This window comes from Hordeum vulgare, chromosome 1H (genome assembly GCF_904849725.1).
Source record: "Hordeum vulgare subsp. vulgare chromosome 1H, MorexV3_pseudomolecules_assembly, whole genome shotgun sequence".
In the NCBI taxonomy this organism is placed as follows: Eukaryota; Viridiplantae; Streptophyta; class Magnoliopsida; order Poales; family Poaceae; genus Hordeum; species Hordeum vulgare.
In genome coordinates, this window is record NC_058518.1 from 186,784,886 (window position 1) to 186,808,948 (window position 24,063).

Here is a 24,063-nt window from a genome sequence, read left to right on the forward strand (position 1 = left end):
ACGTCACAAGTCCCACATAAAAATTAACTGGGCTACCACTTAATCCCACGTACAAAGTGATGGACAATGTGGCCAAGTCCAAAAGCATCCAGCAAACAGCCCACTTACATCCTGAGATGGGTGGATTAATTAGCTTATTACTGCGGCACCTCAAGAAAAAACAACTTACTGCACGCACACGTTGCAGCTCTTCCTGCAGAAGCCAGGTGCTTCCTTCGTGCCCACCATATAGTTGGGGTTCTTGGCGCACTCCCCAACGGCAGCCCACTGCGAGCAGAGGACATTCTCATCCTCGCACCCGTCACCGGAAGCTCCCTGCTTGCCTGAGTTTTCGAAGGACCTCACATGGATCCATTTCGTGGCGGACCACTTCTGGCCTTCGATGACGGGGCAGCTCCCGTGCAAACTGTCAGGGTCTGTCGTTGCATCAGGGTGGAGGCTGAAGAACAGCAGGGCGTCACCTTTTACGGGCTTTACTGCATAGGACAACCAGCGATTTAAGTTTCACAATAACGTCAATTGTCATTGTATATGGAACCAGTAAGATCTGTAAATTTAAGATGCATATATCAAAGACTCTAAAGCTCTACTGAGTACTGAAGCTATAAATAAAAGGTGGGGTACAGAAGTAATATGGTGTATGTACAAGGATCTCAAAAGTACTTCACTATCTTTAGAGCATGTCGACCATACCAGCATATCCATTTTTAGCACACTCAGATGCCGTCTCATCCTTGTGTTGTGTTAACTTCCCCTGCAGAATATTTGAATTTGTGCATGGGATACCTAAGAAAGTTTTTTTTTATGTATGCCTAAGAAAGTCAAGAAGGAAAGAGCAAGGAAATTACCTCTGCGTTAGGGAAGATGGTCTCTCCACCCTTCTCAATGTTAGACAGGTACATGAGCACTGTCGCTATTCGGTGACCACCGAGAGCTTGGTTATTTTTGTCATGGAAGTAATCGTAGTGTGGCTCATACTTCTCACCATTCTTATAATGTAATATTTGAATGGACTCGCCATTCTCTGAGCATGGAAAGAATAATTGATATAATATTACAAACTTTTGAGGAAAACAGAAAAAACAAGATGAAATTGTTAGATTAAATCAAAGTACCCGACGGAAGGAAAGTCCAAGCAGCAATCCTCTCCTCTATCATTGCTACTACTTCATCCTGCCAAATGATTATTTTAGTTAACATATGATGTCCCCTGGTGGGTTTTGATGATTCATAACAAACGCTTAAGGGACTAAGTTGTTTGTTATGTATACACGGATTGGTAGTCCTTGAAGAATGGATTAACCAAAGTATGTTGTTGAATAATGTTGAAGGATTCGACCTGCTGCTTGAAAAAAAAAATCAGAAGCCGCAGTGAAGCTTCTGTTTCTAGTTCTTCAGTTGCTTCTTCATTCGAGTCATAGGGCAAACTGTAGTATTAAGAGGGGGGAGGATATCGTGTCAAGAAGGTGAATCTTGTTTGATGATCAGTTAGAGCAACTCCAACTGAGACTTCAAATCTTGTTTGACGCGTCCTGGCGGCCCCTATTCCGCCATCATATGTCAGGGCGGACAACCGAGACACCTCCTGGACCAAAGAAACACCATCCAACCAGAGCCCCCAAACCAGCACATATGTCAGGGCTCCCTGGCACCCCTCAAACCCAGCCCATATGTGGGGCGGATTTGGGGCTGCCCGAACGCGTCAGCCACGTCGGATCCGATAGGGCCAGACCCACCCTAAATCTCTCCAAATCATCCCGGGCCCTCACCCCCCCCCCCCCCCTCTTTGCCTCATCCCCAACCCGCAGCGCTGCCACCACGGCCCCAAACCCCTCTCAGTTGTCCTTGCTGCCCCCGTGCGTCCTGCTCCGCCGGACTTGCACCTCACGTACCATGTGTTCGACAAAAAGTCAGAACTGTTTTTTGAGATTCTTTTGCTCATTTGTAGGCAAGCAATGGATTCCTCGGATGATGATTTCTATTACAAGGAGCTTGACGACTACATATTTGAAGAATTCATTGATTTGTCCAATTCAGACATCGATCAATGACGACGAAGATGAGCATCCAGGAAGAAATGGAGAAGAAAGAAGGTATGTTCTCAACTTCAAGGGTTCGATAAAGGGCCGGATAGTTGTTGGCCGTGACAGGATAAGTGGCGCACAAAGTCTCTGCAATGACTAAATTTTTTAAATATAGCTATTTCATGGGGGGGGGGGGGGGGGGGCGTAGCAACGGACGAGCATTCATTTCTTCTTGCGCATAGTGGATGGTGTGAAGGCCAGGCCCGGCCCTGAGGGGGGGCGAGCGGGGCGGCCGCCCCGGGCCCCCATGTGCCAAGGGGCCCCCAATTCTGCTCTTAGTTGGCTTAGCGCCTAGCCTAGAATGCCGATGTATTTACTCCTGCGATCTTTTCCTTAATTTACGTACTCCAACGGGAGAAAATGGGCGTCCAACTCCTGCAATCTTTTCCCAGATTTTTCTCACCTTCCTTCATTCGTGACTCAGGGCCCTTGTGATTGATTACTAGAGCAGTTAGTGCATGCAATTAATTCGGCGAAGTTATGATAAAAAAAATCCGCTCTTATTTTCTTCCTTAATCTTCTAGCAAAAAATGCCTTCCTTAATCCACAGGCCTAAAGTTATGCACCTAATTTGTGAAAAAATGCCCTCGTCCGCCTGTTGATCGCCTTGGATTTCCCACCGTTGGTGCTGCTGTTCTTGAGCCGACTTCCTATCGTGAGGCTGTTGTTCATCCTGAATGGCAGTTTGCGATGGCAGAGGAGATTGCTGCACTTGAACGCACTGGTACGTGGGATCTTGTTTCCCTTCCTCCCGGAGTCCGTCCCATCACTTGTAAGTGGATTTACAAGGTTAAGACTCGCTCTGATGGTTCTCTTGAGCGTCACAAAGCTCATCTTGTGGCTTGTGGTTTTCAGCAAGAGCATGGTCGTGATTATGACGAGACTTTTGCTCCTGTGGTCCATATGACAACTGTTCGTACACTTCTTGTCGTGGCCTCTGCACGCCACTGGTCTATATCTCAGCTTGATGTTAAGAATGTCTTTCTTAATGGTGAGCTGCGTGAGGAGGTGTACATGCAGCCACCACCTGGGTATTCTGTTCCTGATGGCATGGTAATGTCGTCTTCGTCGCTCTCTCTATGGCCATAAACAAGCCCCTCGTGCCTGGTTTGAGCGTTTTGCCTCTGTGGTGACTGTCACTGGTTTTTCAGCGAGTGCTCATGATCCAACATTGTTTATTCACCTTTCTCCTCGTGGTCGGACTCTTCTTCTCTATGTTGATGACATGATCATCACTGGGGATGACCCCGAGTATATTGCCTTTGTAAAGGCCCGTCTTAGTGAGCAGTTTCTTATGTCTGATCTTGGACCTCTTCGCTACTTTCTTGGGATTGAAGTCTCTTCTACCTCTGATGGCTTTTTTATATCCCAGGAAAAGTATATCCAGGATCTTCTTGCTCGTGTTGCTCTTACTGACGAGCTCATTGTTGAGACTCCTATGGAGCTCAATGTTCACCTCCGTGCTACTGATGGTGATCCCCTGCCTAACCCGACGCGTTATCATCATCTTGTTGGCAGTCTTGTCTATCAAGCTGTCACTCGTCCGGATATCTCTTATCCGGTTCATATTCTGAGTCAGTTCGTCTCCGCTCCCACATCGGTTCACTATAGTCATCTCCTTCGTGTTCTCCGATATCTTCGAGGCACGATCTCTCACCGTCTATTCTTTCCTCGCTCCAGTTCTTTACAGCTTCAGGCCTATTCGGATGCTACGTGGGCTAGTGATCCTTCAGATCGCCGTTCACTTTCTGTTTACTATGTTTTTCTTGGTGGTTCTCTCATTGCCTGGAAGACGAAGAAACAGATTGCAGTTTCCCGTTCGAGTGCAGAGGCTGAGTTGCGAGCGATGACTCTTTTGACGGCAGAGGTGACTTGGTTGCGGTGGTTACTTCGGGATTTTGGTGTTTCTGTCACTACACCGACTCTGCTCTTATCTGACAGTATAGGTGCTATTAACATTGCGCGCGATCCTGTGAAGCATGAGCTCACCAAGCATATTGGTGTTGATGCTTTCTATGTGTGCGTTGGTGTGCAGGATCAGGTCATTGCTCTTCAGTATGTGACTTCCCAGTTACAGTTGGCGGATTTCCTCACGAAGGCCCAGACTAGAGCACTGTTAGGAAAGCAACTTATCTGTATTGAAGGCCCAAGGAGCATATATATATTACACATGACTTGAGGTGCAAGGAAAGTAAACATAGACTAATAAGGACTCCTAGACTAATACTAATACTTCCTAACATCCCCCCTCAAATGCAAAGCGTATGCAATAGCATTGCATTTGAAGAAGTGTAATACTAAAAAACAATGATAATCCAAATCCGCGTCTTGAGAGTGTCGTCGTAGCATGAAGAGTCTTCAAAACTTGTCGAGTCGCCGAAGGAGAGAACGAAGAGATGACACATCAGAGGTAGACACCGCATCACTTGAAGATACAAGATAAGTATCAAGAGAAGATGGGTTGTCAAAAGAAGATGGCACATCAAGAGGAAGACACCGAAGAGATGGCACATCAGAGGAAGACACCGCATCACTTGAAGATACAACATAAGTATCAAGATAAGATGGGTTGTCAAAAGAAGATGGCACATCAAGAGAATAAAGCATTGCGCGGAAAATCATAGTCCACGACAACCGTCAGCGAAAGAAGCTCGGCGGATAAGGCATGATGGACGTAGATCAACAATGCAAAAGAAGTCCAGACAATCCTATAGAAAACAACAAGGGCAAGTAGGCCACAAAAGTTGCATAGAAAGGATCAGGACCGGAGAAAAGACCGACGGACTAAGGTATGGTGGACTCGCATGGCATGAGAAAACACAAAATATCAACGGATTTGGTTGATGCAGCGGAAAATAAAATAAAAACTAGAAAGCACATAGTAGACTATGATGCAATGGCGGCGAAGAGCACAAACACCGAAGAAAAGTGCATGTGCTGAGACGAACTCGACAATACACCGTCAAGATCGAAAGGAACCGAGGCATCTGGCACCACGTAGCAGCAGCCGGTAGCAGCAGGTAGTAGCACGCCAGCAACACGTAGCAACACACCGGCACCATGTAGCACATGTTTCTTTTTTTTCTTTCTTTTGCTGAATCAATCTAGTCAACACAACTTTGACCGGATGGCTAGAACCACGTCCCAGCAAGCAGGCTGGCAGTCGTGCGTTATGCCCCTGTTGGCTGAAGGCAGCAGGCACGTCTTGCGCGTCTTGGCGGAAGGCAACCGTCCAGCGGTACGTCTTGGCGGTGGCCCGATCTTGTCCTGATCCTGAGCAACATGCAGGAAATCATCAGACCAAGCCAACGACGGCCTACCAGCAGCGACCAGGCAAGTAGCTTTGCATGGGCGACGGCTGGATCCCACGAACGAGCCTGCCTCGATCTGGAGTTGCGGCAACAGGGAAGGAGCCTGCCGCAGTAAGATCCACAAGATCCGTCGGGGTCAGGGCAGAGGTTGATCTCCAACTGAGGTAGATGAGATCCGGCCTGACGAGTTGAACCAGCGCGGATTGGGGGCGGTGACTTGCGAGACGGGAGCCGACGAGATCCGGCCTGACGAACTCCAGCAGCGGACGTGCAGCCGGCGGCCCAAGACGCGGAGACGGGGGCAGAACGGGTCGCGGAAGACGGGGGGCGGGACGGGGCCGCCCTGCTCAGATCGAGCAGCAGAACAAGCCGCCCCTGCTGCGATCGAGAGGAGATCGAGCAGGACGAGGCGGCGGCAGAAGATTGGTTCTACACGAGTTGAATCGATCTGAGCAACGACCTAGAGCAGCAGCTCGGCAAGAGGCACGAGGTGAGGGAGCACGACGGGGAGGACCGCGACGGGAGAGCAGCCAGATCCGACCACGCAAGAAAAGTAGCGGCAACGCGCGAGATTGGATCGGGAGGGCGAGTTGCGGCGCCCGAAAAAAAATAACCTAAGCTCTAATACCATGTTAGGAAAGCAACTTATATGTATTGAAGGCCCAAGGGGCATATATATATTACACATGACTTGAGGTGCAAGAAAAGTAAACATAGACTAATAAGGACTCCTAGACTAATACTAATACTTCCTAACAAGCACAACATGGCTTTTATCTCTCCAAACTCAGTGTTGTTCATCCACCATGAGTTTGAGGGGGGGGGGTGTTAGAGTTATAATATAAGTCATGTACCCTTTTGTATTTATCCCGATATATAAGGGGTTTCCTGCATATAGTCCACCACCTGTACATGTATGTATACTGGCCTATGGCCTCATGGGAATACAAGTTGCTTATTCTTAACATGCGCTGCGCGCTAGGCCTCATGAGGCCGCCTCACAGGAGGGGGCCTCGCGGGGCCCCCCACGCGCGGAAGCCCCGGGAGGGCCTGAGCTGGCAGCGAAGGGACCTGGCGAGCGCGCCCCCTGCGAGGTGGCTCCTCTCAGAGCAGCCAAGGCGCAGCTATCTATATCGGGCTGGCCCGTGCATCATCCTCCAGGCCCGCGGCAGACGGGCCGTGGTGTCTTTGCACAAATGCAAGAAGGTGCTAGCAAGGATGTGGAGACGGCATGGTGTGCACCAATCCCGTTGGGGTATTGTTCGTGGAGCTGCAATGATGTGGGATCAGCTGACATTGTGGTAGGTGAGTAGGATGAGGGTGAAAGGGCAACCCGCAGTCGCACCCATGATTTTGAGAAGCCCAGAGTACATGTACGCCTCCCAAAATGCATCGATAACTTCAAGATACATGGGCGCACGTGCAACTACTCAATGCTCTTGTGGAGCATATGTGGGTCCATACTGGAAATCATTGAATTTTATGTTTGAACTCTACAATCTAAATATTTATGTTTGAACTTTATTTTCCTCTCCAAATAAATTTTACTTGGGTGCATCGTTCAATGATCGACATTTTATTTGTGTGTATCAGTCAATGATCGACGTGCATATGCTTGCATGGATTTGAGGTTTTAAAAATAGAGCTTGTGGTTGCATGGGGTCAGCGAACACGTCCTCCACAGATATATTTGTCCTATCCGGTTGGAGATGATCTTAGAACCCAACCATCTACACAAAAAGGACTTTAAAATCTCGTTTTAGATGAATCTACTAGCTTCAATGGCATAGTTGAATATGTCTAAGGAATCAGAGTGGTTCGGTAGTCAGGAGCATAGTTCTTCGTTATGTCACCGTTATTAGCTTCATCAAGGAGTTAGGGAGCTCAAGTTCTTGGAGTTGCTCTAGGTTCTTTAGTGTGAACCAGATTACCGTTGTGAGCTACAGTATGAGCTCAGACCGTTAGCTGAAGAACTTCGAACCAACAACTAGTTTTCTGTGCCAAGGAAATAAATAGCCCACTACCCCCTCCGATTTGAGGTGGATTCTGGAGCACAGTTTTGCTATGTATGCATTGAGTTTCTCGTTTCTCATATTCTGAGAAAAATACTAAATGAGGAGATATCGAGTGAAACCAGTTTGACTAGTGATTGAGCATCACCCCAGGAACAATTGAGCCTTGAAACTTTGCTTGTTACTCTTGAATAATTGGTATCTTGTAGACAATTAGGCATCAACTGATTCGCAACAAACAACTTTGTATCGGTTTGAGATCATCACAATATCTACCATGAGTAATTGGGCGAGTTCTGACAAACATAGCTCAAGGAGAATGAAGGTCAAGTCTTGTGTGATTTCGGAGCGGTGTACTCAGCCTCTCCAAGGAAGACGTACTATTGTCGCCAACACTTTAAACTTCAGTAAACAAATCATGTGTCATCAACTGCAACCCGGTTCTATATCTTACTCCTTTACTTTTCTCTTCGTGCGCTGTTATTGTCATGTATATACCGCTTTGCATTTGACTTACGACGTGTTTGGCAACGATGGGTAGAGGGAATAGGAATTTACAGATGGGAGTTTGCAGAGGGATTATCATGGGAGATTGACATTAAATCCATTCCTTTGTTTGGCATGTGAAGACAATAAGACCAGGGAATTTAAGAGAGACCTAACTTCCCCTATTTGGTTGGTAGGATAGGCAGGGGAATAGGAAACTTTGAACGGTGCCCCTTCGCTTGTGCACGTAACTTCTCTCAATTCCCAATCCCCACTTCAATTACCAGGGCCCCCAAGGAAGAGATCTAAGGGAGTTAGGCCTCTTAGTTCCCCTTCTCCTTCCCCTCTTAATTCCCATGTTCTTGAGCCAATCAAGAATTTTATAATCTTGCATACCTTAAACACGTTGTTAGGGCTGAATCCTTCTTGCTACTATTTTCTGATAAGAGTAAGTTTTAGTTTACATGTGCATATATGCTTACCTCTGCTGCTATTAGCGTCTGTTTCCTCATTACCGTGTGTACCTATTGATGCATTTGTTACCAATGTTGCCTAGTACTGTCTCTGTTTCTTCAGACTGTTTACTCAGTATCAGTTCTTCTCTTCAATTCCGTTGATTACTGTGCTTTCGGGTAGGAATTTTAGAATATCCTATTCACCCTCTAGTTGATTTGCCCCGGCCTTTCAATATTACAAGTTGTACTTAGAATAGAGGCAATTACTATAAGACAAGCCTTATGTAGCATTCTACTAATTCCATATGTGGCCATGGGATCATGAACGTATATATATGTGCTAACAAGCAAGATAGCTTATTAGGGCAACTCCAAGGCGGATCAATAAATCACCCTTAAATGTCCGGACTAAAGTCCGAACATTTTTCAGCAAGTTTGCCCGGGACCGGTGCGGACATCTGAAATCCAACAAACTGGAACCAAACATATGCGAGGTTTGCGGATGTCCGGACGTCTGACACGTAGGTCTCCGACAACGCAAACCTACATCAAAAACCCCTCTCTCCGTTCCGCATAAGAACCTTGGTCCGCTCTCTGCGGCAGATTCATACTGGTCAAAGCGAACATGACCGGACAAAATGACAAGAAATTTTCCTACACACATTCATGCCTCCTAACCGGCCAACAGCCTGCCCAGCATTCACACTGGTGTGTCGGCCAAGAAGCCGTCGCTGCCCTCACTGAAGCAGAGCTGATCCGCCTGCCCAAGCTATTTAAGTCGGTGGACCGTGGACGCAAACCCTACACCGCTGCCTCTCCACTCCGCTCCTTTCCCTAAATCCATGGAACCTGCGATAGGCAAGTAGGACGGCTCGAAGTGCTTCTCCGCGACATCCAACTCCACCTCCGATGCCTGAGAAGAATTAGTTACCACATCCGCATAGGACAAGGTTTTCCGAACAGCAGAAGTAAGAATCACCTGTACTTCCTGTGAGCCAACATCCTGCCCCAGGGATTTGTTCGCTGGCTCCTTAGTGGCAGAAACAATCCATTTAGAGGTATCACGATTTTTTTTCTCATGTTCATGTTTGATCGACTCGATCAACAGTGCATTATCCTCATCACTATCAGAGGATTCTTATGTAACATTTTCAGTTGGAGGCAAACGACAGGTTTTGCCCCCCATGAGAAGAAGGACCATGTTTGCCAGCCCAGAGGATGCAGACAGGCCCGGCCCTGAGGGGGGGCGAGTGGGGTTGCCGCCCCGGCCCCCAATTCTGCTCTTAGTTGGCTTAGCGCCTAGCCTAGAATGCCGATGTATTTACTCCTGCGATCTTTTCCTTAATTTACGTACTTCAACGGGAGAAAATGGGCGTCCAACTCCTGCAATCTTTTCCCAGATTTTTCTCACCTTCCTTCATTCGTGTGCTAGTAGTACGACTCAGGGCCCTTGTGATTGATTACTAGAGCAGTTAGTGCATGCAATTAATTCGGCGAAGTTATGATAAAAAAAATCCGCTCTTATTTTCTTCCTTAATCTTCTAGCAAAAAATGCCTTCCTTAATCCACAGGCCTAAAGTTATGCACCTAATTTGCGAGAAAATTAGAAAAACATAACTAATGGAAAGTGGCAATGCCACACATGAACGAGAAAGGATCAAAATCGTGATCGTGAAAATAAATCAAGATCGAAAAGCTTGATATCCATCTACTACGCCTGCATGGTGCCGCCTCAGGTCAGAGCAGATCTATTTCGTAGGAGGGCTGGACTGCCGGAGATAGTGAGCACGACCTCGCACAAGACAACACGGACTCGCCGGGAGGCTAGATCATACTGTTAGGGCACGATTACAATTATAGAAGCAAAGGAATGTCTCTAATCATTATTTGTACTGATAGTCTATGACCTAGCTAGGAAATTTTATCATGATGGTATGAATGACCATCGACATGGCCTCTGCGCTGTTGCAATTGGAATCTAATAATCGATTTATGAGTATTGTTAATGGATAGATAAAATTGGGTTTTTTTTTGTTTGGCAACTTGCTGGTAATTGCTACGGAGGTACACACTAGTCTGAAATCTAAATGGATGACAACGTGAGTGATCATTGGCAGTTAAATCATCCATTGGTCTTTTTTTGCGAACAAAATCATCCATTAGTCTTGACCGTGTACGAGTTTTCACTGTAGCTGATTAGGATAGAGTAAACCAGGAAATAAATTTAACAATAAAGCTACTGAACGCATTAGTAAAGAGAGACTTATAAGTGAAAATTGTTCTATTTTCTTTGATTAGCGATTCAAAATATTTTTTGCTATACTTATTTGTTTTTATGTTTAGGTCTCTAGTAAAAAAAGGGCCCTAGATTTAGTTTCGCCCTGGGCCCCTGAAATCTCAGGACCGGCCCTGGATGCAGAGTTGCTGTCCTCCTTTCCTTGATTCTCTCGCTTTCGTTTTGGGGTTAGGGTTTGTTTGGAAGTGCCCTAGTGTGCAACAGGCACAACGGTATCTTCCACAACAACATTCCTGACAAGAACTTCTTCCATTCATAGGTGAACTTATAGAAACGACCCCCCAAGAGCCCTTCAGCTGAGGCCGGGAGTTGATCAACATGACGACAGCCAATTTTTGCTCTCACTAACGAGGGCCCATTCAAGGTAGACATATCTACCTCCAGAGTTATCCCAACTAACCCTCCCACATAAGCAACAGTTTTGTCACATCTTTTGTTAATAGGAATTCTACCGATCTTGACCCACGCAATTTCCAGCACACCCTCAGAGTCTAGATCACCATTCCACGGTGAAAAGTTTACACTAACTCCACATTTTTTCAGTTTCACATGTTCCACAAACAATGCACGATCTATTTCCCTAGGGTTAGGCATTCTCATCACGAATTTTTGAGGTGCAAAGAATTTAGCAGAGCAACACCATCCTTGTCCTACATACACACTCAGCTCAGCTTCAATGTCTTTAGTGAGAGCAGACCCCTCACTAATAGTGACAATGATATTATGATTTCTCTCTCTAGTTTGCCTATCCACATTAAGATCAGGAATATAAAAGAAACCCTGACCCTTAGCTTGGAAAGCACACATCACAGGCATGAATTCCCAAGGAATGAATTGAGTGCAGATTATAGACAGGTGCCCTTTTTTCTTGCATCTATCACATAAAGCTTGCGGGCATCTAGCAGTAGCATGCCCAGAGGTGTTGCAGATCTGGCATGGAGCGGGGGGAGGAGCGATGTTATCAAATTTAGCAGGCGGCTCGCGTTGCTTGGTTGGAGTAGGGTTCCTTCCCGTCGTGCGAGGGGCCTCGTCGATGTCAAGTCCCCCACGCCTCTCCTGGCGGGGAGGGACATCATGCACGTCCGCAGCAGCTCCATCAGCATGGTGGGTGGAGGATCCATCATCGCCCCCGCCGCCCCAGTGTTCCTGGCGAGTAGGAGCACACTGCTTCTCCCTGACAGCCACCTCCCACTTCTCGAACCCCGAATTGTCAAATCCAGAGGCCCTCGTCGACGAGGAAGACCCAGTATCCGCCTTGCGCTTCCACACACTGGAGTCGAATCCTCGCACGATGTCGTGGTTGAAGCGACCGGCACCGCGGCCATGGCGCCCCGCACCGAATCCATCCCCTCGCATCTCGAAGTTCCTCACAGGTTTGGGTGGAAGAGAAGGGGGTGGAGATGTGGTCACTTGAGCATCTGAACGCGGATCACCACGGATTTTTCCCTTCCACCACTCAAAGCTCTGGCTAACCCTAGATCTGGCGCCACTCGAGGCATTCCAGAAGTGCGAAAGGCTCTCTGCAAGACCGAAACTGGGGCAAGGGGGGACGGCTGCATGATTTATACCTGTGTCGCCCACTGAAACCCTAGCCTCGCCCTCTCCATGGCGGTCCGATCTCTTTGACTGCACGTGTCGAACATCAACATCAATGTCAATGTCCCCTGGTCCACGCCCCAGCAACCCCAACCCATCCGTCGGTGGTGGGAACCGACTCTGCGGGCCAGCTCCATGGCGCCCGTCCCCATGAACCGCAGCACGTACCGCCACAGGGCCGTCGTCGTTGGACTTGTCTTCGCCAGCGGGGGGATCTCCGTTGATCGGAATCCTGTCCTGAACCCTAGCAAAGTGACATGGGAATGGAACAATATCACCAATGCGATCTTCTCTCCCACCCGTAAGAATCGGGCATCCGCTGTCACCCCTCTCGCCGGAGCCACAAGATGCCATCGTCGAACCGGATCTAACGAGCGGCAATGAGGTATGCCGCGTACAAGACGCGCCAGCGTGTGTCGCACGACATCTCTCCATTTGGCTTTATCTCTTGCAAAGTTCTCCTACAATTCCAAGCATGGATCCACAAGGAATCCCTTTTCCATTGTGTACACTAAAGTTCCAACACACGTGGTGGAACTTTTGAAGCTACCATCAAGGGGAAACTCAAAATCAGCATTGTCCTCTGTTGATAATTACACCGAGTTCTTTGAAAATTTTGTGTTTTGGAAGCACAATCAGAAATATAAACTCAATGACTGCAAAAGGAGGTTGAAATCATTCCAAGTTAGTGATAAGGTGACGGTCTACCTCCGGGAAAAAAGACTACCTTCAAGTATTAAAAGGAAGCTTAGGCAACGAAGGTATGGGCCCTTCTCTATTATGAGGAAGATAAATGATGCTTATGTGATAGATCTTCCAAGCGAGATGGGTATATCCATTATTTTCAATGTTGTGGACATGAGACTCTCTATCACCTAGAAGAAATGCTCTATGGCTACCTAAATAGTACACTGACACCCCCCTCAAACTCATGGTGGATAGCTAACACTGAGTTTGGGAAGATAGAAGCCATGTTGCGCTCTAGTCCGGGCCTTCATAAAGAAATCCGCCAACTCTTACTCGGAAGGCGCATATTAAAGAATTTAGCAGAGCAACACCAGCTCGCACATAGAAAGCATCAACACCAATATGCTTGGTGAGCTCATATTTTACAGGATCGCGCGCAATGCTAATAGCACTTGTACTGTCAGACAATAGCAGAGTAGGTGTAGTGACAGAAGTACCAAAGTCCTGAAGTAACCACTGTAACCAAGTCACCTCTGCAGTCAAAAGAGCCCTAGCTCGCAACTCAGCCTCTGCACTCAAACGGGAAACTACGGTTTGTTTTTTCGTCTTCCAGGCAATGAGAGAACCACCAAGAAAAACACAATAAGCGGAAAGTGAACGACGATCTATGGGATTAATAGCCCACATATCATCAGAATAGGCCTGAAGTTGTATGGAACTGGAGCGAGGAAAGAATAGGCCCGAAGTTGTATGGAACTGGAGCGAGGAAAGAACAGAGGATGAGAGATCGTGCCCCGAAGATATCGAAGAACGCGAAGGAGGTGACTTTAGTCAATTGAAGTGGGAGCAGAGAAAAACTGACTCGGAATATGGACTAGGTAAGAGATATCCGGACGAGTGACAGCTAAATAAACAAGACTCTCAACAAGATGACGATAACATGTCGAATCAGACAAGGGGTCACCATCAGTATCACGGAGGTGAACACTGAGCTCCATGGGAGTCTCAACAATGCGCTCATCAGTAAGAGCAGCACGAGCAACAAGATCCTAGATATACTTTTCCTGGGAAATAAAGAAGGCATCAAAGGTAGAAGAGACTTTGATCCCAAGAAAGTAGCGAAGAGGGCGTAAGATCAGACATAAGAAACTGCTCACTAAGACGGGCCTTCGCAAAGGCAATATACTTGAGGTCGTCGTCAGTGATAATCATGACATCGACATAATGAAGAAGAGTCCAACCACAAGCTGAAAGGCAGACAAACAGCGCTGGATCATGAGCACTCGCTGAAAAACCGGCGGCAATGGCCCAAGAGGCAAAACACTCAAACCAGGTGCAAGGGGCTTGCTTGAGGCCACAGAGAGAGTGACGAAGACGACAGACCATGCCATCAGGAACAGAATGCTCAGGTGGGGGCTGCATGTAAACCTCCTCATGTAGCTTACCATTAAGAAAGGCATTCTTAACATCAAGTTGAGACACAGACCAGTGACAAATATAGGCCACAACAAGTGTGCGAATAGTGGTCATATGGGCCACGGGAGCAACAGTCTCATCGAAATCACGACCATGCTCCTCCTGAAAGTCGCGAGCCACAAGACGAGCTTTGCAGCGCTCAAGAGAACCATCAGAGCTGAGTCTTAACCTTGTAGATCCACTAACAAGTTATTGGACGAACACCAAAAGAGAAACAAGGTCCCACATGCCGGCGCGCTCAAGAGCAGCAAGCTCCTCTGCCATTCGGGATGAACAACAGCTTGACGATAAGAAGTCGGCTCAAGAACAGTTGCACCAGCGCTTGGAAAACCAAGGCGGTCAACAGTCGGAAGCAGACGAGGACGCAAGCCAGTAGGCTGAGAGGAGGAAGATGACACATAAGAAGTAGATGACTCATCGATAGATGCATCCACAACACGTGGACGACGAGTATAAAAGTGAGAGAATGACGGAAGAATGCCAGGAGGAATCACCGGGGTAGACTCGGGTGATGGAGACGGATAAGTCACCGGGGATGAAGGTGCGGAATCATGTGAAAAGTGAGGTGAGGAAACCACCGGAGATGGCGATGTCAATGTGCAAGTCGGATAGGGGCAGTAGGACAGACGAACAAGGGCTCAATGGGAGTGATAGATGTGTCAGGGAAAATGAGGGAAGAGATATCCTCCACTGAAAAGGTCAAGGAAGATGGACGCGGGTAGAAGGGATGAGACCCATCAGAAGTCACACCCCGAGAAATACGCATCCGGCAACCGACAGGATCCCAACAACAATAGCCTTTATGATCATCACTATAGCTTAAGAAGACACACTGGACAGACTAGGCGAACAGTTTGTTGCGTTCATGAGGGGCAAGAAGAACATAGCAAACACAAACAAACAAACGAAGCATCGAGTAATCAGGAGAACGATCAAAGAAACGCTCGAAAAGAACGCCACCCTGCAAAGCAGTGGATGGTTGAAGGTTGATGAGATAGGTGGAAGTGGAGACAGCCTCAGCCCAAAAGTGAGGCGGAAGAGAGGCAACGATCATCAATGCACGAGCCGTCTCAAGGGGACGATGCTTGCGTTCAGCCACACCATTCTAAGCATGAGCACCAGGACATGAGAACTGGGCAAGAGTACCTTGTTCAACAAGGTAACCTGTTGAGCATGGACTCTACGCAACATCGTAGAGATATGCTTTCCAATAGAGTCAGCACGAAACACACGAATCGACGTAGAGAACTGAGTGTGAACCATGGCAGCAAAACGCTTATAGATAGATAACACCACACTATGAAAAGACATAAAATATCCAGGTGTATCAAGAGAAATCATCTATAAAGATAATATAGTAGCGATGACCTCCTTCCGAGGCAAAGGAACCTGGACCCCAGACATCAGAGTGAACAAGGTAAAAAGGACGTTGATACACCGTGTCGCTATGAGGATAAGGTAACTGAACCTGTTTACCAAGCTAACAACCCTGACAGACACAGCGCCGGAGAAGAATCCAAGAAGAACACGTTAAACTAAGGATGAGAGACGAGAGCCACACAAGTGACCAAGGTGATGATGCCACTGCTGAAAAGAGCTGGTAGACAAGGCAATAGAGGGTTAGAGACTGACGGCAATGGCAGAGGACGAAAGATGAAGCCAGTCAAACTCCTAAAGCCCCTGAGTCACGACGTCGAGGGCCAAACCAAGGAGAGCCCCAGTATGACGGTTCAGAACAGAAGAAGTCAAAGTCAAGAATGACACGACAACCAGAGTCAATAATCTGGCCACCAAAGATGAGTTGCACGGTAAGTCAGAGAGCATGAGCAACACCAGGAACATGAAAAGATGAAGTGCTAAGAATGCCTCGACCAGAAACCGGGAGAGAGGTACCATCAGTAGTAAGAACATGAACAGGAGAATCGAGAGATCTAGTAGAGGAAAGAGTAAATGAATCATGAGTCATATGAAAAGATGCTCCAGTATCAAGAATCCACAGAGATGTACCTGCTTGTGTAGAAGGTCGTCTTACAATGCCAGAAGAGTCAGTAGAAGAACCAACAGAACCTGTCGATGAAGAACCGGAAGATGAAGCTAGCAGGCATCAAAGTCGCACAATCTCCTGCTTGGTCAGGGCTCAACTGAAGAGGTCGACGTAGATGCACCCGACAATAGAGAGCCAGAGGCAATCAACAAGCCGCGAAGTCGCTCAATCTCCTCCTGAGTGAAGTTCACAGTCGAAGTAGTCGATGCAGTAACACTGGGAGAGGAGCGGCCACCACCACCTATGGAAGCCGCTAAATGTGGCGGTATAGCATGAACAGTAGTTCCGCAAAGGCCGATGGAGGAGACGAAGCCGTATGCAGACAAGTACCAAACACCAAGGGAAGACACATGTGTGAGGCGCAATCAATGGAGTCATATGCACCAACACAACGGTGAAAGTCGCAAGAGGTGTCGGGGAAGAGCGATATTCACTGGTGGAAGTAGTGAAAGGAGTCGACGTAGAGTGACAATCATCATGTGTGAAGATCGCAGGAGAGACTGCAGAAGAGCGACCAGCACAGCCCGCGGAAGACGCCGAAGGAGACGGTGTCACGGACGAATGAGCATCAAGCACGGAGGAACGATGCATATGCGAGACAGGAGTAGTGACAAAGACACCACCAGGAGTCAACAGGTAGCAAGGCACATGCGGACCTGATGAGAACATTTTTTACTTTTTTTTAACGGATCAATAGTCAGGCAGCAGCTAGCGTGCGCTACTAGCAAAGGATCTCGATGGGACCACGGGGTAGCAGATAGAGCCTGGGGACCAAACCCAGCCGAAGGTGGCGGGTTCCGGCGGCGGTCGGCAACAGGAAGTTGTGGCTAGCAACAGAGCAGCGACAGGCAACGAAGATCTAACGAGGAAAGGGCAGTTGAGAACAAAATCCGAGGGAGTGACCCGGGGGACAGCAGTCGGGCGGATCTAGATTTGACGCAGTGGAGACCTATAGACCGGCGAGGCAGAGCAGCACGGGCGGAGCAACAAGTGCAACAGGTAGAGCAAGGTTGCACGCTGACCTCCTGATAGCTATTGATCCCACGAGGACTTGTCCAGATCGATACCAAACTCACAAGATGAAGAATCTGAAGAGCAGCGGTGGGCCGGCAGCAGAGAAACTGTAACGGGGCCAATAGCAACGCTTTTGGGGTAGAGTGGAGCAGCACAGCGGGAGACAAGAGAAAATGCGGCGGCACGAGGGGATCTGAGCACAAGTCGTGGCGTGTAAAAAAATAACTTAAAGCTCTAATACCATGTTAGGAATGTGCAACTTGTATTCTCATGAGGCTATAGACCAGTATATACATGTACACGTGTAGGATATACAGAAAACCCCTTGTACAACGGGGTAAGTACACAAGGCTACCAGGCTATATAAATAGTACTCTAACAAATATCATCGTTCTTTGCAGCATTTCTTGCAAATATCGGAAGGCGCTCCCTCTTAGGCACTATATGTCCTAAACAACCCTCTCCCCGCTCGCACCTAACACCACAAAAGTCACACCTCATATACTCGGTCTTGGTCATAAGTTTAGACGCCTTGAACTCTGAAGTCCCGTCTCCACAACTCTACTTTCCTATTGACACTCAATCTAGTCTCGTCAACTAGGATCACATCACATCACATCATTAACAAAGAGCATATACCAAGGATATCTCCTTGTATATCATGTGCGATCTCGTCCATCACTAAGGCAAAATTGTATGGACTCAAGGACGATCCTTAATGCAGTCCTATCGTAATTGGGAAGGTATCAACCTCACTACCACCTGCCTGAACGCTTGTCACAACATTGTTGTACAAATCCTTGATGAGGTGATGTACCTTGTTGGTACTTTACGTTTCCCTATCGCCCACCAAATGACTGTCCTTGGTACCATTTCATGTGCCTTCTTCAAATCGATGAAAACCATATAAAGATCCTTCTTTTGCACCAACATCCCATAAGCAGGCATAGCAGGAGGAAAATGGCGTCTACAGTCAAGCTCCCGAGCATAAAACCAAATTGTTTTTTTTGTGATGTTCATCTTTCTTCTCAAATGATGCTCAATCACTCTCTCCTAAAGCTTCAAGTATGACTCATAAGCTTAATTCCTCGGTAGCTAGTACAACTTGAGTATCTCCTTTATTCTTAAAGAAGTTCTTTAAGGGATGGGGCTCTAACAAGTTTGGCCATATGAGAAAGAGAAAGAATGATATTAAGAAAGCCCTGGAAGATATTGAGCAGCAAGAGGAGAAAGGCCCCATCCCGGCAAGCGTTTGTTGCTGTAGGGCTGACCTTCTTGCCGAGCTGAATGAAATCCTCACTTCTGAGGAGTTGTATTGGTTACAGCAGTCTAATGAGAGGTGGTTACTAAAAGATGATCAAAATACGGCATATTACCACCGTATTGCTAATGGTAGAAAGCACAAGAATACTATCTATTCCTTGTCAGATGGTGATAACACAATTGAGGAGACAGGGGAACTCCTAAACACACAAATTCATATTACAAAGATCTCTTTGGTCCAGCTGATGGTAATCTGTTCCACTTGTCTCCTGACACCTAGGGGGCATGAGAAGCTTAGTGAAGAAGACAATGTCTTTCTGACTCGCCCCTTTTCTGAAGTGGAAGTTAAGACAGCTTTGTTTGGTGTGAAAAGCAATAGGGCTCCTGGCCCAGACAATATCCCAGCTGAATTATATAAGAGCTGTTGGGACTTTGTCAAAAAAGATATCATGAATCTCTTTGAAGCCTTTCATGCGGACACACTAGATGTGGCCCGCTTGAACTATGGCATCATAACCCTAATTCCTAAGATATCGGGGGCTAAAAAAATCCAACAGTTCCGCTCCATATGCCTCCTTCGATGCCCCTATGAACTGCTGACTAAAAAGTTCTGGACAACCGTGTATCCTTGTTTGCTGATATTCTGATCAGCCGCCATCAAAATGCCTTCATAAAAAACAGAAATATTATGGATTCTGACCCTCCATGAAGTCCTACATCACACTGCTTGAAGAAAAAAATGTGGGGTGGTTCTCAAAACTAGATTTTGAGAAAGCTTACGACAAAATCAATTGGGAATTCCTGCTTGACTGTCATAGACAGAGGGGCTTTGGGCCAAAATGGTGTGATTGGATAAAAAAGATCCTTTATAATGGCACTGTCAGTATCAAACTTAACAATGAGATGGGTCCATACTTTCAAAGCTTTAAGGGGATGCATCAGGGAGACCCTATGTCACCTTTCCTTTTCAACCTGGCAGTGGAAAGCCTTTGTAAGATGATTCTTAATGCACAAAAAGAGATGCTGGCCACGGGCCTGGCTCATGACCTGATTGAGGGCGAGGTAGCTGTACTGCAATATGCAGATGATACTGTTGTGTGTTTTGAACACGATGAACAGGCTGCTGTTGATCTTAAACTGCTTCTTTACATGTTTGGACTCGTGTCTGGGCTCAAAATTAACTACCTGAAGAGTGAAATTCTTTGTGTGTGTGTGCCTCATGTTTGGACTCGTGTCTGGGCCCAATTTGGCCATTTTCCCATGCGATACCTTGGCGTACCAGTGAGTTTCTCTACTTTAAGATGCCTGGAATGGATCTTTGTAGATGAAAAATTTATGAAAAGATGCGAGTCCTGGATTGGACGTGTGGCACCATCTGGGGGCAGACTTACTTTGCTGAATTCTTCCCTATCTAGCATTGTATATTACTATATGGCAATGTGTCTTCTACCCAAGACCTTCATTGAGAGGCTGGATAAACGTAGACGCCGCTTTTTCTGGTATAGTGCGAATGGGCGCAAAAGATACCACCTGGTGCGCTGGGATAGAATATGTCGGTCGAAAAACAAAGGGGGGCTGGGAGTGAAAGACCTCCGTAAACAAAACATTAGTCTATTGGTCAAATGGTGTTGGAAACTTGATACACAGCAAGGGCTGTGGCAGGATGTTGTTAAGGCAAAGTATCTGAAAAAGGATACAATAGCCTCAGTCAAATGCAGATTTAACGATTCCCCCATCTGGAAATCAATTATGAAAGTGAAAGAATATTACATGAAGGGTAGAGTTATTCATATCAATGCGGGAAACATGGCAAGGGTGTGGCAGGACCCTCTGAATGGGCTGACCCCTCTTAATGCACAGTTCCCTGAGCTATATAGCATCTGCAACTACCCGGAAATGACGGTTGCCCAATGGAAGGCGGGAGGACAGTCAGATCTATTTCGTAGACAGCTTCATCCACCATTAGATGCCATGAAAAATGAGATGCAGGGCATCCTAGACAGAATTGTCTTGACGGAGGGTTCGGATGGTATTTGTTGGGCTCCAAGACCCAAACTGAAATTCACTACTAAGTCAATGTATGCTCAGCTTGAAAAAAACATCGCAGGCTGTGATTATAGGTGGATTTGGCAAGCTAAAATCCCCCTTAAAATTAAGATCTTTTTGTGGCAACTGTGTCAGGATGCTGTGCTTACTAGGGATATCATGGCAAGGCGAAACTGGCCTGGTAATCCTCGTTGTCCATTCTGTAATCAGAGGGAAACACCTCAGCACTTGTTCTTCCTTTGCCCCTTGGCTCGAGTGGTGTGGAGAACAGTGGGATCTGTCCTGGGGACGGATTCATGTCCAAATAACTTGCGGCAATACTTCTCTTGGTGCTTTGCTTTATTACCTGATGGAGCGAAATTTTACACTTTTGGTTTGGCGGGGATGTGTTGGGCTATCTGAAACAGCAGCAATCGAGCCACTTTTGAATGCAAACATCCTAAAACCCCTTTTGAGGTTGTGTTTTCGGCTTGTGTTTTCTTGAAATACTGGACAGGACTGATGAAAGCTGATGATCGTGAAGCTATGATGAGGGAAGCCATGATGCTGCGTGAAAGTGCTGGGAATATGATGAGGATCTGCGCTGCGACGGTGGAAAAAAAGACCACAGGTTGATAAGATGCTGATCGTCGCGATGATGCTGATCTCGGTGGAGTTATTTTGGGCTCTTTCTTTTGCTCCTGCGCGAGCTATTGGCTGCTTATTAAAACTTGTAGGTTCCTGGGTTGCTGTTGATGCTGATAGGATGATCTGGTAGTTTGTGGTGTCACCGGGTTTTTGCCCCATGGCGAGTGTCTCGCGGGCGAGCTCTTGGCAGTGGGTTTCCTGGTGATGCTGAAACCCGCTCTCCCCTTTCCCGTCTCCTTTAAGTCGAACTCTTTTGTGTTTCCATTATTCAGTTAATGGAAAGGGGTTATGCCCGGTTCAAAAAAAAAGGTACTAGTGTACTCTTCCTCCACTCTTCGGACACTTGTTTAACAAAAAATATGGTTGAATAGCTTAGTTAGTTATGCTACTGTCATGTTCCCAAGGCATCTCCACACCTCACTAGAATAGCATCCAGGCCCAAGCTATGTCCTCCTTTCATCCTTTTAGGGCCTCGTTAACCTCGAGCTTTTGAATCCTCTGCGCGAACCGCCTATTGGTGTCATCAAATGAGTCAGCTATCCCAGTCATAGTGTCCACATTTCACCCATTGAAGAACCTCTCAAAGTATTCTCTCCATCTATTCTTGACGAGGGTCAGGTTCTGGAAGCATCGACGGTCGTCCACACGGAGCCCAGCGGCTGGGAAGCTTTCTGGACACCCTGTGTCTATGGTACACCCAAGGTGCTGCCTCCGGCTATATGGACACCCCGTGCACACGGGGCGCTGAGCCCAAGTGCCCCTTTATGTGCCCACGGGCCTGCCCTACGAGCAGCTATTGGGAAATGTCACATGTATCTTCCCTTTTTGGCCCCCTTACCCCTTCATGCCCCGGACTATATATACCTCTCCCCCACCTCAGATCTAGGTTGGCTAAGAAAAGACTAAACACTAGAGCTTAGCTCATGTACCTTCCCTCGTGGGTTTCCTCCTACACGAAGATGGCTCCCTAGTGAAGATCAAGGTCTCCTCTCGAGGGGAAGACTCCATAGGAGTACAAGACCTGCTACTTGGAGAAGATTTCTCCATGGAATTCAAGACCTCCATGTCTTGGGACTATGGGGAAGAACCCTAACTTGTTCCATCTCTCTTTGTGGATGATTTGGATCAACTATTTATCCATGTGTATCTTGTGTTGCAACATGTGTTTTGATTTGTGTTAGCTTATCTTGTGTTCCTTGTGATTTCCCTTGTGTTCTTCCTCAAATCCACCTCTAATTCGTGAAGATCGGGCCCTTATGCCTATATCACATTGCTAATGAAAAAAAAATATTAAATGGACTTTAGGGGCACACTTTGCTGAGGAAACGACCACTTCCAATAAAATCCATGATATACCGAGGGTAAGAAGCATCAGTCATCCAGTCACAATTGAAGTTTGTCACCCACTTTGTAGATCATATTATGGCAAATCTGCTAATGGTCGTCCACCAATCCATATCTCAGATGTGTATACAAATGAAGTCAATAATAGGATAAAGTGGTAATCACTAATCAGTAAAGTGGCAAACTTTGCCTACAGTCCTAGAAGGAAATGTTTATGCTTTCTAGACTACAGCTCAGCCAACATTTGACAAAAGATGCCTTCACAACAAATAACACATGCAACATTCAAGTGCAACAACACGGCTTCAGTAAGAGATCCGATCAATTTGAAACTTTCCAGAGAGGATTAATGATGTCATTTTCAGTGCAGCTAATACCTTTTAAATTTAAACTACAAGTTTGTCAGAAGAAACAAAAAAGATGTATTTGTTATAGATGGTGAAAAAACATTCCCCATTATTCTTTCCTTTTGATTTATCATTTATCGGAATTTCCTCAGTTTTGTCACTCCTAACACAATGAATTTGAAATACTAAAACCTAATATACATAGCTAGCGCAAACTAAGAGATATATGCATATCGAGATCGTATTATCTATATGAATAATTCTATAACAGTTGTATTAATTTTGCTTGTGTATCAAGATCGTGATATACATCAAATCCAAAGTAGGCAGCTATCAAGCTCCCAAGCAATCAAATCTGCGGAAAATTATCAAGAACAAAGAAATCACAAGGTCCATTCGTGCTGACCTGACTCTTCTCGAGAAACATGCCAGAGCTGGTTCGCACTTCGCTCTGGACGCTCTTTCCCGACTCATTGTCCGCCACCATCGACTTCTCAAGCTTGTCCTTCGCCTACAGACCACGCAAGAGTCGAAACAATCAACCATTATAAAGAAAAATCTCCCTCGAGACAACGAGATCGAGTGGCCGCCCCACTCACCAGCTCGATCATGTGGTCGCACTCCGCGTCCGAGAGGAACCCCTTGTGCAGGAACGCTCTAGCCGTCACGCACACAAAAGAGGCAGCCATCAGAGTTGTACGTTGCGTAGGCTCATAACCTCAGAGGGAGGTGAAGCAAGGAAGATCAGATCCTCACCTGGGGTGCCACGAGAGCTGGACGACGCGGGAGGGGTCGAAGGCGCGGCTACGGCCGGCGACGCTTGACGCGGCGAAAGCTCTCGCAGCGGTGAGGTGAAGCGCGAGGATGAGGAGGAGGGAAAGAGCCATGGCCCGGCGAGATGGAGCCATGGAGGGGAGAACGGGAGGGAATCAGAGATGAAGCCCGGTAGCCCGTGGTGACTAGGGCAGCTTGTAG

General features: G+C 47.0%; 1 protein-coding gene across 1 annotated transcript; it reads right to left on the reverse strand.

Moving 5' to 3' along the window:
- Positions 1-62: 62 nt before the first annotated feature.
- On the reverse strand, positions 63-24,063 carry LOC123428378 (probable prolyl 4-hydroxylase 7). The gene is made up of 7 exons (XM_045112580.1): positions 23,845-24,063; positions 23,688-23,745; positions 23,495-23,599; positions 1,116-1,173; positions 849-1,024; positions 694-754; positions 63-476 (listed from the first exon to the last, which is right to left on the reverse strand). Exons 1-7 carry the CDS (start codon positions 23,994-23,996, stop codon positions 166-168), a joined length of 921 nt encoding a protein of 306 aa, XP_044968515.1. The 5' UTR covers positions 23,997-24,063; the 3' UTR covers positions 63-165.

Coding starts and splice junctions, on each gene's coding strand:
- LOC123428378 (XM_045112580.1), bottom strand. CDS start 23,996: ATGGCTCCATCTCGCCGGGCCATGGCTCTTTCCCTCCTCCTCATCCTC. Junction 1,025..1,115: donor TTGGACTTTCCTTCCGTCGG/GTACTTTGATTT, acceptor TTCCATGCTCAG/AGAATGGCGAGTCCATTCAA. Junction 755..848: donor CCATCTTCCCTAACGCAGAG/GTAATTTCCTTG, acceptor AATATTCTGCAG/GGGAAGTTAACACAACACAA.